Here is an 18,613-nt window from a genome sequence, read left to right as displayed (position 1 = left end):
GGCTAAATAGGGGATAGATGTATAGGGTCACCTCAGGCATAGCGCTGATCTTGACGACTACCAGTTTCTCTTGTGCCTTGATGTGAGGTGGGTCATTGTTACTTTCAGCTAACCCAAGCATTGTCCAGCAGGTTGTGGTGTCTTTGTTCCTGCTTCTTGGAAAACAAAGCAAGAAGAAATACCATGATGCAGTGAACTCAATATGTTGTCTGATCTTGGCTGTATCTGCTTTTAACAAGGAAAAAGAAGGGCTTGGGGTCTGGAAACCTCTAATACCCGGTTGTGCATAGGGAGAAGATGAAACACTTGTGCATGTGATATTTCTTTCTCCAGGGTCGTACTGATGGCGAGTTGTGCTCGGTGCAGTGTGTTCTGTGAGTTAACACAATTGGATCAGGTACCTTTTGTCTTTGGGACCTTAAACAGTTAATTGAGAGTTGCAGATCACTTGTGGCCAGATTGCACTAGTCAGCTTAAGACAGCTGGCTGTGATAAGCTTTTGTTAATGTTTTGGTTAGTGTTAAGACTTTCACATTTAAGTTTGAGCAGAATTTCAAGTGCTTCTTTCCTGTAGAAGAGCTTAAAACACTTTTATATTTATATACAAAATATAAACTTAAATGGGAAGAAATATTTCCTTGGTTTTGGGGGGGTGGATTTTGCTGTAGCTAGCAAAAGTGCAGAAAAAAAAAGAACATTAACAGAAAAGAACAAAACTTGTAGTATCGCTTGACAAGAGCAAACGTGCTGCTTGGAGAGGGCAGGAGTGCCAGCTTCACCCACCCTGGCAGCAAGAGCCTCAGTACTCTGGTGCGACGTTGGGTAAGATTGGGGCCTTCCACGGTAAAAAGCTGATTTATGTTAGTATCAAACTGTTGGGAGCAAGTGCCTCAGTGGCCAAGAACGATGCTGTGTTTGTACAGAACAGCCTGAATTGCTCGGTGAGCCCAGGTGCACGCTAGCGGGTGTTGGTTAATGCAGGCACATCCAAGGCCATGCCTCCAGGAGAGGGTACGGCACCGTGAACAGCTGGTTCCAGAATTATCTTGGAAAAAACTAACACTGGATTGTTCTGAGGTGCTAGTAACTTTAACTGATACAACCCAGAAAATCTATTTTGTTGTCTAGAGTTGTAATAAAAAAAATAACCAGTGGAACAAATTCTGGGCTGATGGGAAGCCTGTTTGAGATGTCCTCTCAGTTCCTCGGTGAATCGCTGGATGGTGCTTGTGCTGAGGCAGCTTTTCATCCACCTGTGCAATCCCCTCGTGGTGACTTTAGATCATATTTCTCAAAGTGAAAGATGCAGAAATGCTGCATTTCTGTTCTGGGTCTTTCCTTTCTCCCCTTTCAGGGAAAACAAACAAACAAACTTCTTACACAGCATATTTTCAAGATAATTGCTAGTAATTAAGACTGACAGTTCCTTTAGAAGTTCAGGCTTAATTGCATTGGGTCGCGCCTGTGCAAACTCGTTTATTTGAAATGTTCTGTGGGGATTTTTTTTCTGTACTCTGGCTTAACTACTCTCTCCTTGTTAAAACTGGTTGTGCTTCAAGTTCTTGAAGTCCAAAAGGAAGAGCACTGAGTGCTTCCCTCTTGTCCACTGCTTGCTCACCATCTGTATTTTGTGAAGGACTCTCTTCTTTTTCTTTACTTTCTTTATTAACCAAATGTCCCTTGTGTCACTGTTTGGCAATGTGATCGGTGGAAAGCTCCACAGAGTGGTGTAAGAGCACTGATGGGGTTGCTTACACGGAGAACCTACGGGACTTAAAGCCGGACACACAAGTCGTGAGTGGCAGCCATGGCCTTGCACACCTACCGGTCTTTATTTGCAGGCAGAAATGAATACGTGTTTGGAAGGTGAACTGTGGGACAAACATGGGTTTAGTGAAACTCTGCCATTAAATTCTGCACTGGAGATGTTAATTATTTCTCTGTCCTTAAAATTTGTGAAATCTGTAAGCTGACCAAATCTTTTTACCCACGTATTTTTACATTTGAGTCTCATTCATGCAGCAGAATATTCCTGTTTACTGGTGACACTTAAACTTTTTTGTTGCTGGTGAAGCCACCTTCTTTTTCTTCTTACGTTCAGGTGAAATCAAAGGTGTTCCAAAAGTCAAAATAAGCTTCAGAGTCCCGATAAATGTTTAATATCTTCTGTCAGAGCCAAAATCTCTTTAGGAACTTGGAAAATCTATGCTTCCTTTTTTTGCCCAGGGAAGCAAAGTGAAATGGTTACTTGCAAGTCTTGCATAATTTTTAAATAGCACTTGAAGACGATGTTAAACTCATTTCTCATATCACTTAAGCAAAGGAACTCTGATAATGTCCTATGTTGGGAAACATTTGAGTTATTGCATCAGTATAGAATTTACTCAGCAATAATCTCTCAGCCTCCAAATGTTGTCTTTGCATGATTTATAGCTCTTTACTTGATGAATCCTGTCCTTAGGCATATTCATTCACGTACGGTAAACAAATGAGTAACAGAAGTGTTTGCTGCTGCTTACTTCTGCAGAACTAGCCTGATCCCAGCCCCTCCCGAGAGTGTTCTCCTTGTGCATGAGTGCAGTTGATCCTGTAAATTTATCACTTTGTTTGCAAAGACATCAAATATAACTTAAAATCCCTTAAACTCTGAGCTTTGGTAACTTAACTGGGTGCGAAGCACTCAGACCAACCGCTGTGAGTTACAGGGACCTAGTTTACAGTTTCTGGTGTTGATGGATTAAAAGATGAGAATCTTTGATTTTCATTGATTTTTGTGGAGTTTGCTGAACTGGCCATTTGAAAGAAGCATGTCTGCATGTAAAAGCACAATGCAAGCAGCTCTTGCACTGCAACGTACGTGTGGTTGTAGTGTTACCGTGGGGGCTGTTTTAATATTAAGACTGAGCGCAGGGTTATCTGATTCAGCTGAAGTAGCAGGATGCCTTAAATTTCTGGAGCGGAGGAGAAGGAAACAACGATAAGGTATGGCAGCGAGTTATGAATTTAGTGATGCAAGACATCGATCTTGATGAAAAACGGAGAGTTAAGAGGAATCTGTTCATCCTGCATGCTTCTGAGTACTTCGGAAATAGCTGAGTAAATCCTATCTGTTATTTTGATACTGCTGGTGTGTTGGGTCATTTCACTTTCAAAAAAAAAATTACTTGGGTTTTTTGGGAAGAACTTTAAATTCTGTAACATAGCGAGTGCCTGTGGATTTCTAAAGGTGAAGAGATTATTTGGACTTGAGGAAGAGAAGTATATTGAGTAACTTGGGGAAGGTGAATAGGTTTTCAGCATGTGGTCTGTGGAAGCCTGCGAGTTAGTGGGCAGCTTCTGTGGGGAAGGGCAGCCCAGCTGGTGGAGTCTGCTTGGATTTCCATAAAGCTTTCAGGAAGGCTTCTCGCTAAAAGCTTTTGAAAAAGCAAAGGCCATCAGGGATAAGGAGAGTCTCTGCACTGTTGATTAATTGGTTAGAAGGTAGGAGATAAAAGGTAAGTGGAAATGGTCCCCTCTTGCCATGAGGGGGTAGGTCACCTGTGGAGTACTGCTTGGGACTGTGTTCATGGCCATACTTGTTAGAGACTGGGAAAAAGGCTCAGTAAAGAGACGAGGAGACTTGCTGATGGCACTGAGACGGTCAGAATGGTGAGAAAGAAGGTATGACTGAAGACCCGCAGGAAGATCTTGCATGTGTCTAGGCAAATGGAAGGTGAAATGCAATGCAGGTAAGTATAACCTGCATTTGGGCAGGAGAGCAATACTCACCTCATGCCAAATCATGGGCTCCAAACTCACCTTCAGAATGCAGGATTAACTTCTCAGCGTTATACCTGATCATTCTACAAAAAATTCAGATCGGTAGCAGTCAAAACTAGATACCTGCTATGGTGCTGTATGGAATTGAGGTTCATCTACACCTTGAATAGTGGCTGCAGTTCTGGTCTTCCTATATCAATAAGCGTAGAGTAGAAATGAAAGCTTTGTAGAAGGGCAGTAAAGATGATTGAGGGTATTGAATGGCTTCCATGTAAGTAACAAGAAAAGCAGTACTCTTCATTCTCTCAAAGAAATTGAGGGTGAGGAGCTGCAATAGGAACCTATTGAGTCACATGTAGAAGGTGAATGGAAAGCGGTTATTTCTCTTCCCTTGTTGGGTACAGGAGGTAGGAAAAGAAACTAGCAGCTGACAGGCCCCAAATAAAACACGTCTTTACACGATGTACAGTTAAGCTGTGGAACTCTGTCACAGGATGTTGCAAATATTTTTATGTGGCTTCAGTTGGTGACTGGGTAAGTTCATCAGGACAAATCCTGAGGCTGTGCAGGATTCTTCAAACCCCGCCTGGCTTGGGAAGCCTTTGTGATGCGAGTGGTTGGAGACTGGGGAATGTCATCTGTGCCTGCCGTGGGCTTTTGGTCACTGAGAAAAGGTACCGTACTAAGTAGGCTTATCGGAACCTCTGCTCTGACATCATCCACAAGCTGTCGTATGGAAGCAGAAGCAACTCTGCCAAGGTTCAGTGTAACATGGATGTGCCAGAGAACTTGCGCAAGCTGACATCAAGGATGCTTGACCTTGTGAGGGGAGTGAGTTTTACAATAAATTCCTAAAATACACCACGTGGCATTGCTATTATCGTGTGAACAAAGGTTCAGAAAATTCCAGAATACAAAATTCGCTAGTTCATCTTGGACAAATCTTTGTACACTAACTTGCTGAGTGCCAGAGGCTCTGATGGCTTTTGCTTTATAGCTGGGGCTGGCAGTTGCACCATTTGAAGGTAATTGCCCTGATTTATAATGCAGATGTGTGCTTTGTTTCCTAGGTGACCTGTTAAGTAGCCTGTTGCAGAGTCCCAGTGCGGCCAAATTATTGAACCAGCCAATCCCCATCCTTGATACAGAAAGTGAATATATATGTTCCCTGGCACTGGAGTGCCTGGCACACCTCTTCAGCTGGATCCCTTTGTCTACTAGCATCACCCCGTCACTCCTCACCACCATTTTCCACTTTGCTCGCTTTGGCTGCGACACCCGCGTTCGGAAGATGTCTTCTGTCAACGGCAGCAGCCAGAACTCGGTGTTGGGACAGGAGCGTGGCCGACTTGGCGTCTTGGCTATGTCTTGCATCAATGAACTGATGTCTAAGAACTGCGTGCCTATGGAGTTCGAAGAGTATTTGCTACGGATGTTCCAGCAGACTTTCTACCTCCTGCAGAAGATTACCAAGGAGAACAACGCCCATACGGTGAAGAGCCGGCTAGAGGAACTGGATGAAAGGTAAGAGCAACCAAACAGCTAAGTAGCTGTGCTAGGGCCTCTTGCTTTCTAAAGGACTGTCTTTACTATTTTGTGGTCATGCATGGTGTGTCTAATCGCCTTTTTTTCAGAGTACTGTGCTGGGGGAGACAGGCAGAAAGGTAGGTGCCCGCAGGTAAGGTTCTGGTAAGGGGCTGAGTTTGCTAAGGGACCGTGGTGGCACAGGTTTGTATTCTTTCCTGTCCTCTTCCCCCCTTTCCCCCGTTCGTTACTGTTTGACTGCAGGTCTGAGGTGGCACAAGAGCTGAACCTGCCCTTCATTCAGTTGTAACAGAAAACAGAAGAGGCTCAGTGAGGTAAAGGCATTGCAGTATTCCCTTTCCTGGTCGGTATCTGCCTTCTCTGCTTAAACTCAGACATACAAAGAGTGGGTAGATATTCTGCGAGTCATGACTTGAAAGAAAATAGAAGTAGTAGTTTCCTACCCTTCATTGAGACCTGACAATTTCTGATTGCTTTTTTATTTTTACTTTTCTCATTTTCAAAGACCACCAAAGACAGCTTGGGGAGCTCCATTCGCAGAGCGGTGAATGGCTCCGCCGCAGAGGCTGTCTGGCATGCTTGACTGGAGGCAGCAGGGAAGTGGCAGCACCTTGGGAGGCTGCGTATTGCCATTTTCCAGAAAGTTATTACCGTCCTTGTTGCCTAAAACAGCTCCACTCTTTTATATTGGATATTCCTACTTGTAGGAAAGTGAGACTTGTCTTGCTGTTGTGTTGAGTGGTTGAATCCATGTGTTGGCAGGGTGGTGGAAGAGGTGACGACTTGATGCCGCCTCTCGTTGCAGGCCCGCTGGGCGAGCGTGCCACGCGGAGGCTGGTGCTGGCGGTGGCAAACCGGTTGCAACTGCGAATGTGCTCAGTATCTTGCTGCGGATACTTGATGATGGAAATAAATTTCTGGTGCTGCTGTATAAAATATTTCTATTCCCAGATGCAGCAGCAAGGCTTTTGAGGTTTTTGGGGTTTTTGTTGTTTTTCTTTGATACCCACTTGGGAGAAAAAAAACAAATTTAGGAAAAAAACTGTGGGTCCAGAGAGTAGAGATGACTTGCATGTTTCTTCTGTAAAACTTCCTTTTTCTTTGTCTTTAGATACACGTATAACTTCGGGGGAGTAAATCTAGATTAATTGTGACTTCTGTTTAACAGTGAACCCTACTTGCTCATTTTTTGACTAACTTGCTCTGACTTCGGTATCACTCGCTTCCTAGAAGTAAGACATGTTGTGGGATGGTAGAAATCTGCCACCTCTGCGTACAAGATATGTGCACAGAGAGCCAGGGGTTACACTCTGGATTTCAGAAAAGCTCTCCTAGAAGCCCGCAGTCCCTTTTTTAACTTTGTTCTTTCTTTTATGGAAAACATGAGCAAGCAGCCTTCACTGGCAAGACTGTGGAAGGTCTGTAGCTGCGTTGGCCTTCACAGAGATGGTATTGCCGTATTATGTTCTGCTCCTTAGATGTGCTATCCACAGAGATTGTTGCTGTCTGTAATTGTGAGACCCCTCTTCATTCATTGCTAAGGTCTGAAATAGGGATATTAACTCAGATGTTCTGGAGACTGCAAAAATCTAGCTGGCTTCTGGAGCAGTGGAGCTTTCTCTGAGCTGACTCTGTCCTCTCCATGGAAAAGGACACGAGGATTTTCCTGTTGTCACTTAAGGGCATAGCTATACTTCTATGTCCAAAACTAAAGAAACTTACCACATGGAAGTGTCATCCTGGCTTGGACTAACAACATCCTAAACAAAATTGGCACTGAAGAAACTACTTGTAGTAGATTGCCATCTTCAGAACCTGCTTGCCTGGGTCTGTCCTTTCCCTTCCTCTCGTGGTGCTTGTTATTTTTGTTCTGTTACAAAATCAGTCTGCATTTGGCTTTACCTTGAAGACCCCAAAATGTGGGAGATGGCTAGTAAGGACACAAGCAATGGCGTGGTGGTTGCAGGAGGGGCTTTGGGGCTGGCAGAGCTAGGGGCCAAGTAAGAATTTCACGGGTCTCAGATCAGAGCCTCTTTAGAAAATAAAAATGAAAAAAATTGAAGGCAGTGTTTGGGTCTGGACTTATTTTTTTGCTAGCTTTACTTTTGAAGTGTTTGGTTAGTGGTCAGACGTGGTTAGTGATGTCTTGTCAAGTAGGCAGTGCCAAATAAAAATCTTCTTGCGTATTCAAAGTATTGTGTGTTTTTTGTAGGCTTGTAATTACCAACAGTGCTGCAGCTTTTTGTTAGCTGGCAATGCTTCTAGTCTTGAGTGAGTTTTCATTAGAAAGAGTGGGGGTTTCCCCCCCAAAAAATCAAGAGTTTGCAGAGGGTGAGAGCAAGGCAGCATGGTAAAACCAGACCATTCAAGAGTGTCTGAAACTTTGCTAAACTTTTTAGTTAATAGAAAAATTTGAAGTACTCTTGCACTTTAGAGCTCTTACCATATGGGAAGGACGGGCTTCTCTGCACACACCCCGCCTCGTCACTGGATCGCCAGAGCTCTTGCTGTGTGTGTATGATGTTGGAATGTATGGGTCCTGTATACTGATGGAGTATTTACACTTCTCTGTATGGATAGATACGAAGATGATTTCTAATCTTGATGAAGCTCAGTTGCGCAGGGCATGATCTTATTCCATGATAAAAGCTTATTCCACTGTGGTCTTTGTAATTTTTCCCCAGTCGCATACTCAGGAACTCACCAGTGCTTGCACCAAGGTCGTGCTCTTGCTGGACTCCCTGAAATTTTGGTAGCAGGCTCCTTTTTGGATCTCCACTTCGTGTGGTTCCAAGCATTGAGTGGTCCTGTGCTTTGGAGGAAGATTTGTCTTCATAGTCTAATTCTGTCACAAAAGCCTGGGCTCAGTTCAGAAACTTTGGGATAGTTGATCTGCACTGCAGAAGAAACTGTCCTTTCTAGCTCTCGACTCCGTGGCTCTCCCACTACCTTGTGTAAATTTAACATGTGTATCGCTAACTCCTGCATTAACTTCTTGCTTCCAGCTGAATTCCTCAGTGGTACGGTTTATTTGACTAATCCTATCTACATCAGTAAGATGACCCTTGCTATTAAATACTTATTTCTCTAGGGTGGGGGGGGATTGCGCTTATTTGCAGGCCTGATTGAACTCAGTTATATTTATCTGAATATTAAAGTTGCTTTTGACTAGACTGTCTTTTCTGCTGTTTCAGGTGTTAATGGAATGAAGGGTTGCCCGTCCTGTAGGTAATTGTTGCAGGGCTTTATTTTAATTGTTCTACTGGCTGTTAATTGTAATTTCTTTTTAATGAAAGGATTTTGAGTGAATTTTATCACTATTTCAATGAAATTGCTTTCACTTGTGGCACTCTTCTTGTTTTCTCAGTTGTGTTTTCTTCTTTCCCTCGTAGCTACATTGAGAAGTTTACGGACTTTCTCCGTCTCTTCGTGAGCGTCCACCTACGAAGAATCGAATCCTACTCCCAGTTCCCCGTGGTTGAATTTCTGGCACTGTTGTTCAAATACACTTTTCATCAGGTACGGCCCTGCAACATCGTTTTTCCTCGGTCTGTTCTCTGTTCTGTTGTCTTGTACAGCAGGGGTAGCTCGTTTTCCCCAGTGAAGTTGATACCTAAAGTTAGCCCAGAAAAAAACAATTAACTTGTCTTACTGGCACTTCCCCAGTAGTACTAGGGACTTGGAAATGGCTTAATGTGCTCTTGGATTTAGTTGGAGACGGTGGTCACATGTAGTTACCTTGCAAGAACAGCTTGTCTGGTGTTTAGCTTTGCTTCTGCTTTTATTTTTTTTTACTGGTCCTTGGAAGGGACAACGTTATCTGGAAAAACTTCTCTAGCTTGCTTGTTTTCAGTTTGGGGATGCTTTTCTTTCTCCTGAATCTACTGCTTTTACTGTATCTGAGGCTTTTCTTGTAACTTTTAGTTTTAGTATTAAAAAAACCCAACCCTGTGGCTTTTGGTACGTGTTACCTTGCTGTAGAAGCTGTCACAAAGCAGCTCAGCCCTACCTACCACCATGTGTGAATAATGACAAGGAGGCAGATTTATAAAATGCTGGAAGCAGCAAGCCATGAGATGGGTTAATGCTGAGACCAGCCTTGTAATTCCTGGGTTCCCACCCTTGTGCTAAAGCTCTTGTTCATCTTTTTAACAGCTATAAATCTCTTCAGTGACCTCCTAGAAACTTTTCAATAAAGCAAGAAGTTCTCATGGGTTGAAGTGCATGCTAACTCGTATTTTCATTGTGTGAAAACAATCTTACCATAGCCTGCAATATTCATTGTGAATTTTGGTGTATTTCAGCCTACGCATGAAGGTTACTTTTCTTGCTTAGACATCTGGACGCTCTTCTTGGACTATCTGACTAGCAAAATTAAAAGTCGTCTGGCAGACAAAGAAGCAGTACTCAACAGGTGAGCAGTTGGGAAGCTGTCAGGATGTGACGGCTGCAAAGAGACTTCATGGTCTCCATGGAAGGCCTGTGAGAAATAAGCTACTGCTTACTCCAACTTCGTATGTGGTTGAGTCCTTTCTTTTTCTAAAATCATAAAGTATAGAAAGTGTAGACTTCAATGTCTCGCACTTACTCAAAAGAATTCAAACTGAGCAAGTTAGGGTAGAAAAACTGTCACTTACATATGTTGTGTGTGAACCTAGCAGCCAGAGGAGGAAAGCTTTGCAGTCTAAAATAGAACTGTAACACATTTTAGCAAATTTTAGAGCACCCTTTAGCACATATTAGAGGAGGAGACTACAGAGTAAGTTGCCTAGTAAGTGTTCACACAGCTCATACAACTAATTAATGAATTAGGAAAAAATCTTCATTTAATTAGGATTTTAAAATTCCTGTTTAAATGGAGGATGTGTTTCTGAGAAATATTGATGAGGCTGTGTTTGGAGTTAAAAGTTCCACTTGCTTACCTCTGATGCTGGTTTTGTGTATCAATTGCAGCGGTGGTTGGCAGCTCTTCCTTTGTAGATACTGAATCCTGAAATGGGTGGCTCTCTTCTGATAAAAGTCCCTTTGCTGCCATTTTAAAAATCTGGTGAATATACTGGTGTCTTGTTCAACTTTTGGAGGCTTAAAAGTGCCATGGCTTGTGCCATATTACGTTCCGCTAAGTGCAGAAGGAAGCTTCTTTCCCTTGAACACACTAAATATAAGCGGTTGGTTTTTTGAAAGACAGCCTGGCATCATAACCACAAAGAGCAAACGTGGAACTAGCTTACACCAGGCAGATCTCTTCCTTTCAGTGTGGGAACTGTGTTTTTTTTTAAAATTTCTCAGCTATAGGTATTTGCATTTGAACTTTGTTATAGTTTGTTCCTAAGTTGCTGCTCTCTACCTAATGCTGTTGAACTCTGCCTTGGCGTTCTGCTCCTTTTCTTTATCTGGCTAATGTGCCTGTAATGCGTGTTATCTCTGTGTCAAATAGTTTGTTACGGGGAAAATTGAAACAAACAATTGCTGTCTCTCTAGGAGATGTTTCAGACTATAAACAAACAAAAAAAAATCATGTAAGTGGTCGAAGCTTGTACTGTTTTGTCAGAACTACCTGTCCTTAGTGACAACTTCTATAGCTACAACTTCCTCGTGCTCTCAGATGTGTAAACGCTGCAGTTTGACAGTCTGGGAGTGGTTACACCACAAGAGCACAGATGAAGTTTCCTGTTCTGTGGTTTATAAACTTTGCATTTTGTACACATTACAACTTTTACTACTGGATAAATTGCCAAATCCAGAGTTATGTCATGCGGTTACGGGAAGGATGGTAATTCAGCCACCTTGCACAGACAGCTTTCAGCTGCTTAGCTAGTGACACAGCTGACTAGTCTGACACTTGGATTGCATCATGCTCTGCATCTCTGTTAGTGTATGCTAATGCCTAATTTTCCAAGCCGATCTCACCTAGAGAAGAACATGACTTTTTGCATCAGACCCCAGCTATTTTGAGAAAGGAGGTTTTTAAAACAAACAATCAAACCAAACCCCCTCAAAATCCCCAAACTTTGGCGTTGTGTCACCAGGAATGATTGCATGCTCGGGTGGCTCTGTGCTGATTTTGCAGCTTGGCATTATTCTTAAGTGATCAATGAGAAGGAGGATCTTCTGTGCTCTGTCCCAGCTGCATAGCTCCTGAGAGGTAAAAATATATCTTTCAGTGACATGCCTTTAGTGTTAGAGTGCAAGTGGGAAAAGTGCTGGCACTGTTTCAGAGGAATTCATTTACTAACAGTGTAGGGAAAGAGGATAGCAAAACAAGTAGCCTCAGGGGAGGTCCCCTTTTGAGGTAGGCAGCAATAACTCTGCCCTCTTTCATCTGTTCCTCATTCGCTGCCCAAAAAGCAGAGCACCAGACAGGCTGCTGAGGAGCAGCTTAGAACAAGAGGCTGTTGGTGCCTCCTGCTCATGTACATTATTCCTGGCAAGCCACTCCTACCTTTCCTGTTTTGAACTCTTGGGCTGCTGCTGTTGCTAACAGTTCTCCCTTTCCCTTTCAGAGGTAGAGGGATATCAGATATTACCAAGGCTCTTTCCCTGCAGGTAGCTTGTGACCTGAAGTGACATGATACTCTTAATCCCGGGATCTGCTTGGTGTTTCCTGAACAAACCTGTGAAGCTGTGCTGCAGGTTCTTTGCAGTGGCTCGCTTTAAACTGTCATCTGTTTTACATATCTTCTTCGCTGGAAGGACTGTGGGCGCAGCAATCTCTGCAGAGTTGTTTTATCAAACTCTTGCTCTGTTTTCTGCATGGTCACAGGTACGAAGATGCCTTGGTTCTGTTGCTGACAGAGGTGTTGAATCGAATCCAGTTCAGGTATAACCAGGCGCAGCTGGAGGAGCTGGATGACGAGACACTGGATGATGATGTAAGGAGCAGAGTTGAACGAGGACAGCTGCAGGTCCAGATATTAACTCTTGCACTGGTAACACCTAGAATGTCTTTCCCAGAGCTGCTACTTTGGAGTACAAGCTAGACAGCTGCTTCTTCACTCCATTCTGTGTGGGGTTTGAGGCTTAAAGCAGCATGAAATGCTTTTAACAAAAATGTACTTAGTCATACTGAAAGGATATGACCTTTGTTTTTAACTTGGTTCTTATGGGGGGCGGAATATAGATACTTGTGTTCCGATTATCAGGGGCATTAGGTGTCCACGTCTGGTTGCTTTGGAATTCAAATGCTGAAATATCTCTGAGACAAAAGCTTTAAGCTGTATATATTGTTGGTGCTTTTGTTTAAGCTTATTTCTCCTAAGTCAGTACTGGTAAGCATCATCTCAATATTGATAAAGGTAGAAGTGGAGTAGGTGGCCAAAATGGAGGAGGCCAGAGCTCTGGAAGGGCAGGTTGTTCTGCATAATGGATGCTTGTCGTCTGAGCAGTAAGTGTGCTTTAGGAGTGAACGCTTGTGGCTTATCGCTCCAGGGAAACATGCGTGCATGCCCAAAGCATGGGTTGGCAAAACTATTCTCCATCAGGCGTCTGGCAGCGTTTGAGAATCATAAGAGCAGTATCTCTTCCGTATCTGTGTGTCTGCAAAAGCCAACCTCTGAAGAGGAGCTAGCTAGTCCCAAGCATCAATTAGGACCTGCAGTCTACAAAAAGCCATGTTTCCCTCTGGAAGTGCTGTGCTCACCTTGGTCTTTCTTCCCATAGCAGCAGACCGAGTGGCAGCGGTACTTGCGCCAGAGCTTGGAAGTGGTTGCAAAAGTCATGGAGCTCTTGCCAACTCATGCCTTCTCCACACTAGTAAGTAGTTATCCAGACCAAAAGTGCAATGTGAAATGAGCACCTGCTGTTGGAGTTTGTTACAAGCTGTTTGATAGAGACCAAACAAGTAGAGAGATTTGGGTTTTGGATGCAAAAACTTGGCAAGGAGGAGACCGGAAATGGAAGGAAAAAGCTTGGTTTTCTGGCATTTTCAAATTCTGTGGTGCGTTTTAAAGAGGGTACTTCAGTGAGCATCTGAGTCCTACTTGCTGGACACTAAGCTCTTTAGAAATTCCATCTTTCAAAGTGTAAATATTTGGCAGCAATCCTTCACTGCTGTTTATCTTGGCCTTTATATTAGGAGGCAGCGCTGCGAACTGGGCAGATGAGAGTATCATTATTAGGGTTTTAAGGAGAGTGCAATCTTTGTTTAAATGAAAGGCTAGATACAGATGCTGAAAAGAGCGCCTTGGACAACTGGGAATTATATCTGATAAACACAGATAAGTGCTTCTCTCCAGCTAGTGCTACTGCTGTTGCCAGAATTGGTGGTGTAAAAGTTGCCTGGGTTTGTAGCACTATAACGGTTTTTGAGGAGATCTTGAGGCTGTAAGCCAGTGGGGCCCAAAATTCAGGGTAGTTGGTGCCTTTTCTCTGGGTGAGAAGACAGACAAGTATAGCAGTGGGATCTCAAAGCAAGTCTATGAATTCTGCTGGAGATACTGCATACCTCTGAACCATATTCCCAAGAAGCAGAGAAAATTGAGCTGTTGCAGAGGCAGAAGATGCCTGACCTGAACTGCTTTTTTAATTGATATTTTTATTTAAGAAACATTATGGCTGAGCTAAGCACTAGAAGCATATTGCTAGAAACTCTGAAGTAGTGAGCAAAATAGTCCTCATACAAAAGTAGAAGTTCTTCTGCAGCGTGGTGGCACGGCATTAGTCAGCAAGAGGCAAACAAATGGAGCAGCTGTTTCAGTGAGCACAGGGAGCATATGGTGAAGAACATGTGGCTTCCTCAAAGTAACACATTAATGTGAGGAAGACTACCTGGTTTTTTTAAATAGTTCTCCTCCTGCAGTGATACAAAGGTGCTCAACTGTTAATCAGGCACAGCCTGTTAGAAACTTGATAGTGCTTTCCTTGAGCCCTGTGTTAGTTCATTTTTGTACACTGGATAGTCTGGGAGATGCTCAAGTAGTTTCGCTTGCTTCTCACAGCAGTCTGCAGTGCTGTTGGATGCAGTGGTGGCTAGTCTATCAGTAGCAAATAATGAAAACAATGTGCAGCAGCTGCCATTCCTCTGTCCCATGCTGGAAAATGAAAGGCTGCAGTTCCCTGTGCTGATGGATGAGTGAACTTTCACAAAGCCAACCACTTCAAATGTGGTGACTTTGCCAATAGAAATTAAGTAGAACTATGCCAGAGTTGGAAAATATTCTTTCAGGTGAGGTCTGCAAGGAAAGGGTCAGTGTGCAATGTTGTCCTGTATGTATACAAATGCATTCAGACACAAGGCAAAAAACCCCCTAGTAGGTGCCACTGAAGTACCTTGGCTGGCCGAACGCTGCTTGGGCGGCTTTCTGGTCTCAGTTTGTAACACACTCCCCCATGGTGGTGTAACCTGTTGCTCAGCTGAAGTATCGCCAGGATCAGGCACGTTTGCTGTCGGTCCCGAGCGATGGAGTCAGGCTAGCGCTCTGTTCCCAGACCAGGATGCGTGAGGGCTGTGGTGTTTGCTCCCTGGGCTGTTTTCCCTTCGGGGCTTCGGCTGTTCTTGATGCAGCCTGCAGCTTGCCGGCAGGGTGCTGCGGTACTTCCCTTCTGTACTCTGTTACAGGGGCACCGAAATCCACTTGTTTGGTTGAATAATATTTTGGTAGCTGCGTTTTGAGAAACTGATACTTACAGGTGAGGTGGATGCGGCGCAGGCTTCCTGCGCTCCAGGCTCTGCCTTTCCCCTGCTCTGTTTGGTCTGGGTTATACATCCACCTGCGTATTCATCTTGGTGACAGGCTGTGCCATCCCTTACACTTGACAGACCATTATCTTGTTAGGCTGATTGCTGGTATTTGTGGAAAAAGGAGAGCTACCACAGGGAAGTGCCTTCAGGGTGTGATCTTTGTTGTTTTCATGACAGCTATCAAGACAAGAGAAGCTGTGGCATGCAGGATCAGCCCAGAACCTAGCAACTTGCCTTTTCTCCAAATGTCTTTTTGAAGGCACTAGGGAGAAATAAGAAAACTGCTCTAACCGCGTAATTAGTAGTTGGGTGTTAACTGTCTGCCAAGCCCCAAAATCACGCTCATTTCTTGTCTCTTCTAGTTTCCAGTTCTGCAGGATAACTTGGAAGTGTATCTGGGACTCCAGCAGTTTGTGGTCACTTCAGGGACAGGTAATAACCACCGTCCAGTACCGCAGTCCTCACTCTTTGAGTAGCCGATTGCAAAAACACTCTAGACCTGTTTTGGTGTTGCTTCTTCGGTATTGCATTGAGGACCTGAACACATATATATATGGAGTCTAATGGCTCAGTAGTCAAACTCCAATAGCAGACAAAAATCTAATAATGTGATTTATTCTTTTATTGGTATGGTTCTTTCCTTGTTCTGGTACTTGAAATGAAGATACCATATGTGTTAAGAACAAGTATGCAGCATCAAATACCGCAGTAACATGGAGCGATAATGGTTACTTTTTTCCTGCCACTAAAACTTATTTCAAGAAAGGTTGCACTCCTGTTGGCTTTGGGCTCAAATCTGGTGTGAAGTTGTCCACCATAGGAGCATTTTTATTTAGGCTTGAATTAAAACCATTGTGAGTCAATGAGAAGACGAAGAATTTAAGATGTAGTAGTAGTTTCTGAAGACTAATCTAGCTGGCATTTCAGGACCTTTCATGTATAAAGTAGTTTACAAAGATACCAGAGCTGTCAACTGAATAAAAAGCATAAGCGTAGCTTTGTTGCTCCTTCCTGAGAAATAAGGAAAGTGGTAGTAGTGAGATCTGTATGAGGCAAAACTGTAACTAAGGTTATATTTAAGTTTTCCGGTATGACCAGTAAAGGAATCTGTTACATCTTCAATACTGCTATACATGGCAGAATGGCGATTATTGTATAGACGGTTCAGAAACAAATACTTCCAATTTTAGGATCACTTCAGACATAGGATAAGCAACATGTAGGTTTTTTGATGCTATAGCAACAGTCCGTATTAGAAGCTGTCGTGTGGACTGGCTGTGTTGATGATGGGTCAGAAGAAGTAGCTCAGATGCAACTGGGGATTCAGAACTGGATGATAGTATGCTGGTGCCAATGGTACAAAATGGCAAGCTTGTTGATGAAAACTTAATCTGAGATTAAATATGGGCAGTGGAAAGAAAAACAGATTTTCTTTGAAACGTCGTGTTGCAGAACATGTTTGCTTTTTTAGTAAAAGGTCTGGAATGTTTGGAGACCAGGTATACACAACCGAGGGGTAGGACAATTGCATAGGTAATAAGACTGGCAAATCTAGTTATCGGTATGTTTCTTCTATCTGAGAGGTATGAAAGTAAATAACCACACTTCACATCAAAAGCAAATACACTCTTGTTCCAAATAAGCTTTGCTGCTGGAACACTTATTGCACGATAGCCAGCAGAGGGAGTCCGGGTAATGACCTTCTCTGCAGAGCTGGGATTGCTTTTTGATGTCGACAGATAACCAGAAAGGCTCCTGTTCATGTAGGTATTAGTACCAAATAGAAGAAGAAAAATGTGTAAAAAGCTGAAATAGTTGGTAACATCCGTTTCAGCCTTTAAAGAGGAATTCGAAGTGTGGCAGTCGGAACAGCTGAACTTGTCTTACTCAGTTTGAGTATTTCAGTCACTTGGACAGTGCTCCGATTTGAACTGTGACCCACTGCCGAGCTAATTTAAGAAGAATGCTTGTAATGTAATTAGAATAAACTTTGCATTTCCTGTAGCTTTGTAATTAGGTTTCCCATCCCGAAGAGCTGTATTTATTAGTCACAAGGTTATGTGTTTGTTCTTGCACAAGGTTTTTAAAGTATGAGTTTTCAGACTGCTAGGCTCTTAGTCAGTGGCTGTTAGCACAAGTGATTATTTACACTTAGGTCTTTTGGCTTCATTGCTAATGAACCATAATGTCATTTCAGGTCACAGGCTGAACATCACTGCAGAGAACGATTGCCGCCGTTTGCACTGCTCCTTGAGGGACCTGAGCTCCTTGCTGCAGGCTGTTGGTCGCTTAGCAGAATACTTCATCGGGGATGTGTTTGCTGCCAGGTTCAATGACGCTCTTACAGTGGTGGAGAGGTGGGTCTGGGAGGGGGAGTTTGCTGTCCCTTCACCAGTACAAGGAGCAATTGTCACCACTGCATGAGTGTGAAAACCAAGGTTTCTTTCTGCCTCCCATTGTTACGATTAAATTGAGATACAAAGAACTCAATGGGCAGTACCTTAGGTGTTACATTCATCAGTGCTAAGTTTCCCAGATGGCTTTCTAAACCCTTAATCAAAGACATAACTAATAGGAGGGATTAAATAAAATCAGTCACTTGGAAAGATTGAGGTACTTGTTTTCCAGCATCTGCGTTTGTGATGCAAGGATATGGGATGTAGAGTCTGATTACTTCCGAGTTGTGTATCTCAAAGCTAAATCACCAAAATCTCTTTTCTTAAATGAAAAGCTCTGTGAAAACTGAAAGGCAGATGTCATTTGATTCTTCACCTCCAAGAAACTTAATTAGCACTTAGTGGCAAATTACAGAATTTCAGGGCTTTACACAGCTGCCTTGGTTATGTTTTTTCATTTCCATGCAGGAACATCATACTTGTTCCATCTTGTCACAAACAATGAAATAGGCTCTAAATTATTTTCAACTAAATGGTCTAAATCTTGACTGTGTATTAGCTAAATATTGACACAGACTTGCCAAGAGCTGCATTCAGATAAGATGTTTAAGTGGATTTGTACATGTGTATATCCATCTTACGGTCCCTTTATACTACCATATATGTGTTCACTTCCAGGTTGGTAAAAGTAACGCTATACGGATCCCAGATTAAACTGTACAACATTGAAACTGCAGTACCATCTGTATTGAAACCTGACCTTATCGATGTGTGAGTATGATATATATATACACTGCAAATGACTGTATCCAGGTTCGGTGCCTCCGTGGGGTGGTGGAAGCATTAGATCTCCTAGATCTGGTGCGCTAACCACTTGCTTGGCAAATGTTCTGAAAAACACATCTTTCCAGAGATTGTGAGCTAACCAGGAGGGCGTTTTCTTTTAACTGTTGAAGGTCAAGGCTGCTGCCAGCATTTTGGACCACTGTTTCCTCAAATTGATGTACTGTGGTTATTTAAAGAAAAATAAAATTGTGATGAGAAGTAAAAATGCTCGTTATATTAGCCCTAAAAGCAAACTGTTATTTTGCCCTATACTAATGGCTGTAAAAGCTTAGTTCTTCTGCGGTATAATTAAATGGTAAAACAAGTGTTACAACAGTGGTATTTTAAGAAATGGATTCACTGTCAGGATGTGTTCAGTTTATGGATTTTTTGCTACCAAAGTCAGATC

General features: G+C 43.0%; 1 protein-coding gene across 8 annotated transcripts in view; it reads left to right on the top strand.

Moving 5' to 3' along the window:
- The window catches only part of XPO6 (exportin 6), a 56,420-nt gene that overhangs the window by 25,151 nt on the left and 12,656 nt on the right, over positions 1-18,613 (top strand). The window contains exons 7-15 of one of the 8 annotated variants that reach the window (XM_075165857.1): positions 4,830-5,283; positions 5,394-5,423; positions 8,697-8,823; positions 9,609-9,718; positions 12,068-12,176; positions 12,967-13,056; positions 15,346-15,415; positions 17,181-17,340; positions 18,058-18,150. In XM_075165857.1, coding sequence (XP_075021958.1) covers positions 4,830-5,283; positions 5,394-5,423; positions 8,697-8,823; positions 9,609-9,718; positions 12,068-12,176; positions 12,967-13,056; positions 15,346-15,415; positions 17,181-17,340; positions 18,058-18,150 — 1,243 coding nt within the window. Of the gene's footprint in view, positions 1-4,829; positions 5,284-5,393; positions 5,424-8,696; positions 8,824-9,608; positions 9,719-12,067; positions 12,234-12,963; positions 13,057-15,345; positions 15,416-17,180; positions 17,341-18,057; positions 18,151-18,613 lie in introns of all 8 variants that reach the window. The other 7 variants (XM_075165853.1, XM_075165852.1, XM_075165855.1 and 4 more) reach the window with 7 other exon arrangements.

The sequence above is a fragment of the Calonectris borealis genome, chromosome 16 (assembly GCF_964195595.1).
Source record: "Calonectris borealis chromosome 16, bCalBor7.hap1.2, whole genome shotgun sequence".
Classification (NCBI taxonomy): domain Eukaryota; kingdom Metazoa; phylum Chordata; class Aves; order Procellariiformes; family Procellariidae; genus Calonectris; species Calonectris borealis.
This window is presented reverse-complemented; position numbering and strand designations above follow the sequence as displayed.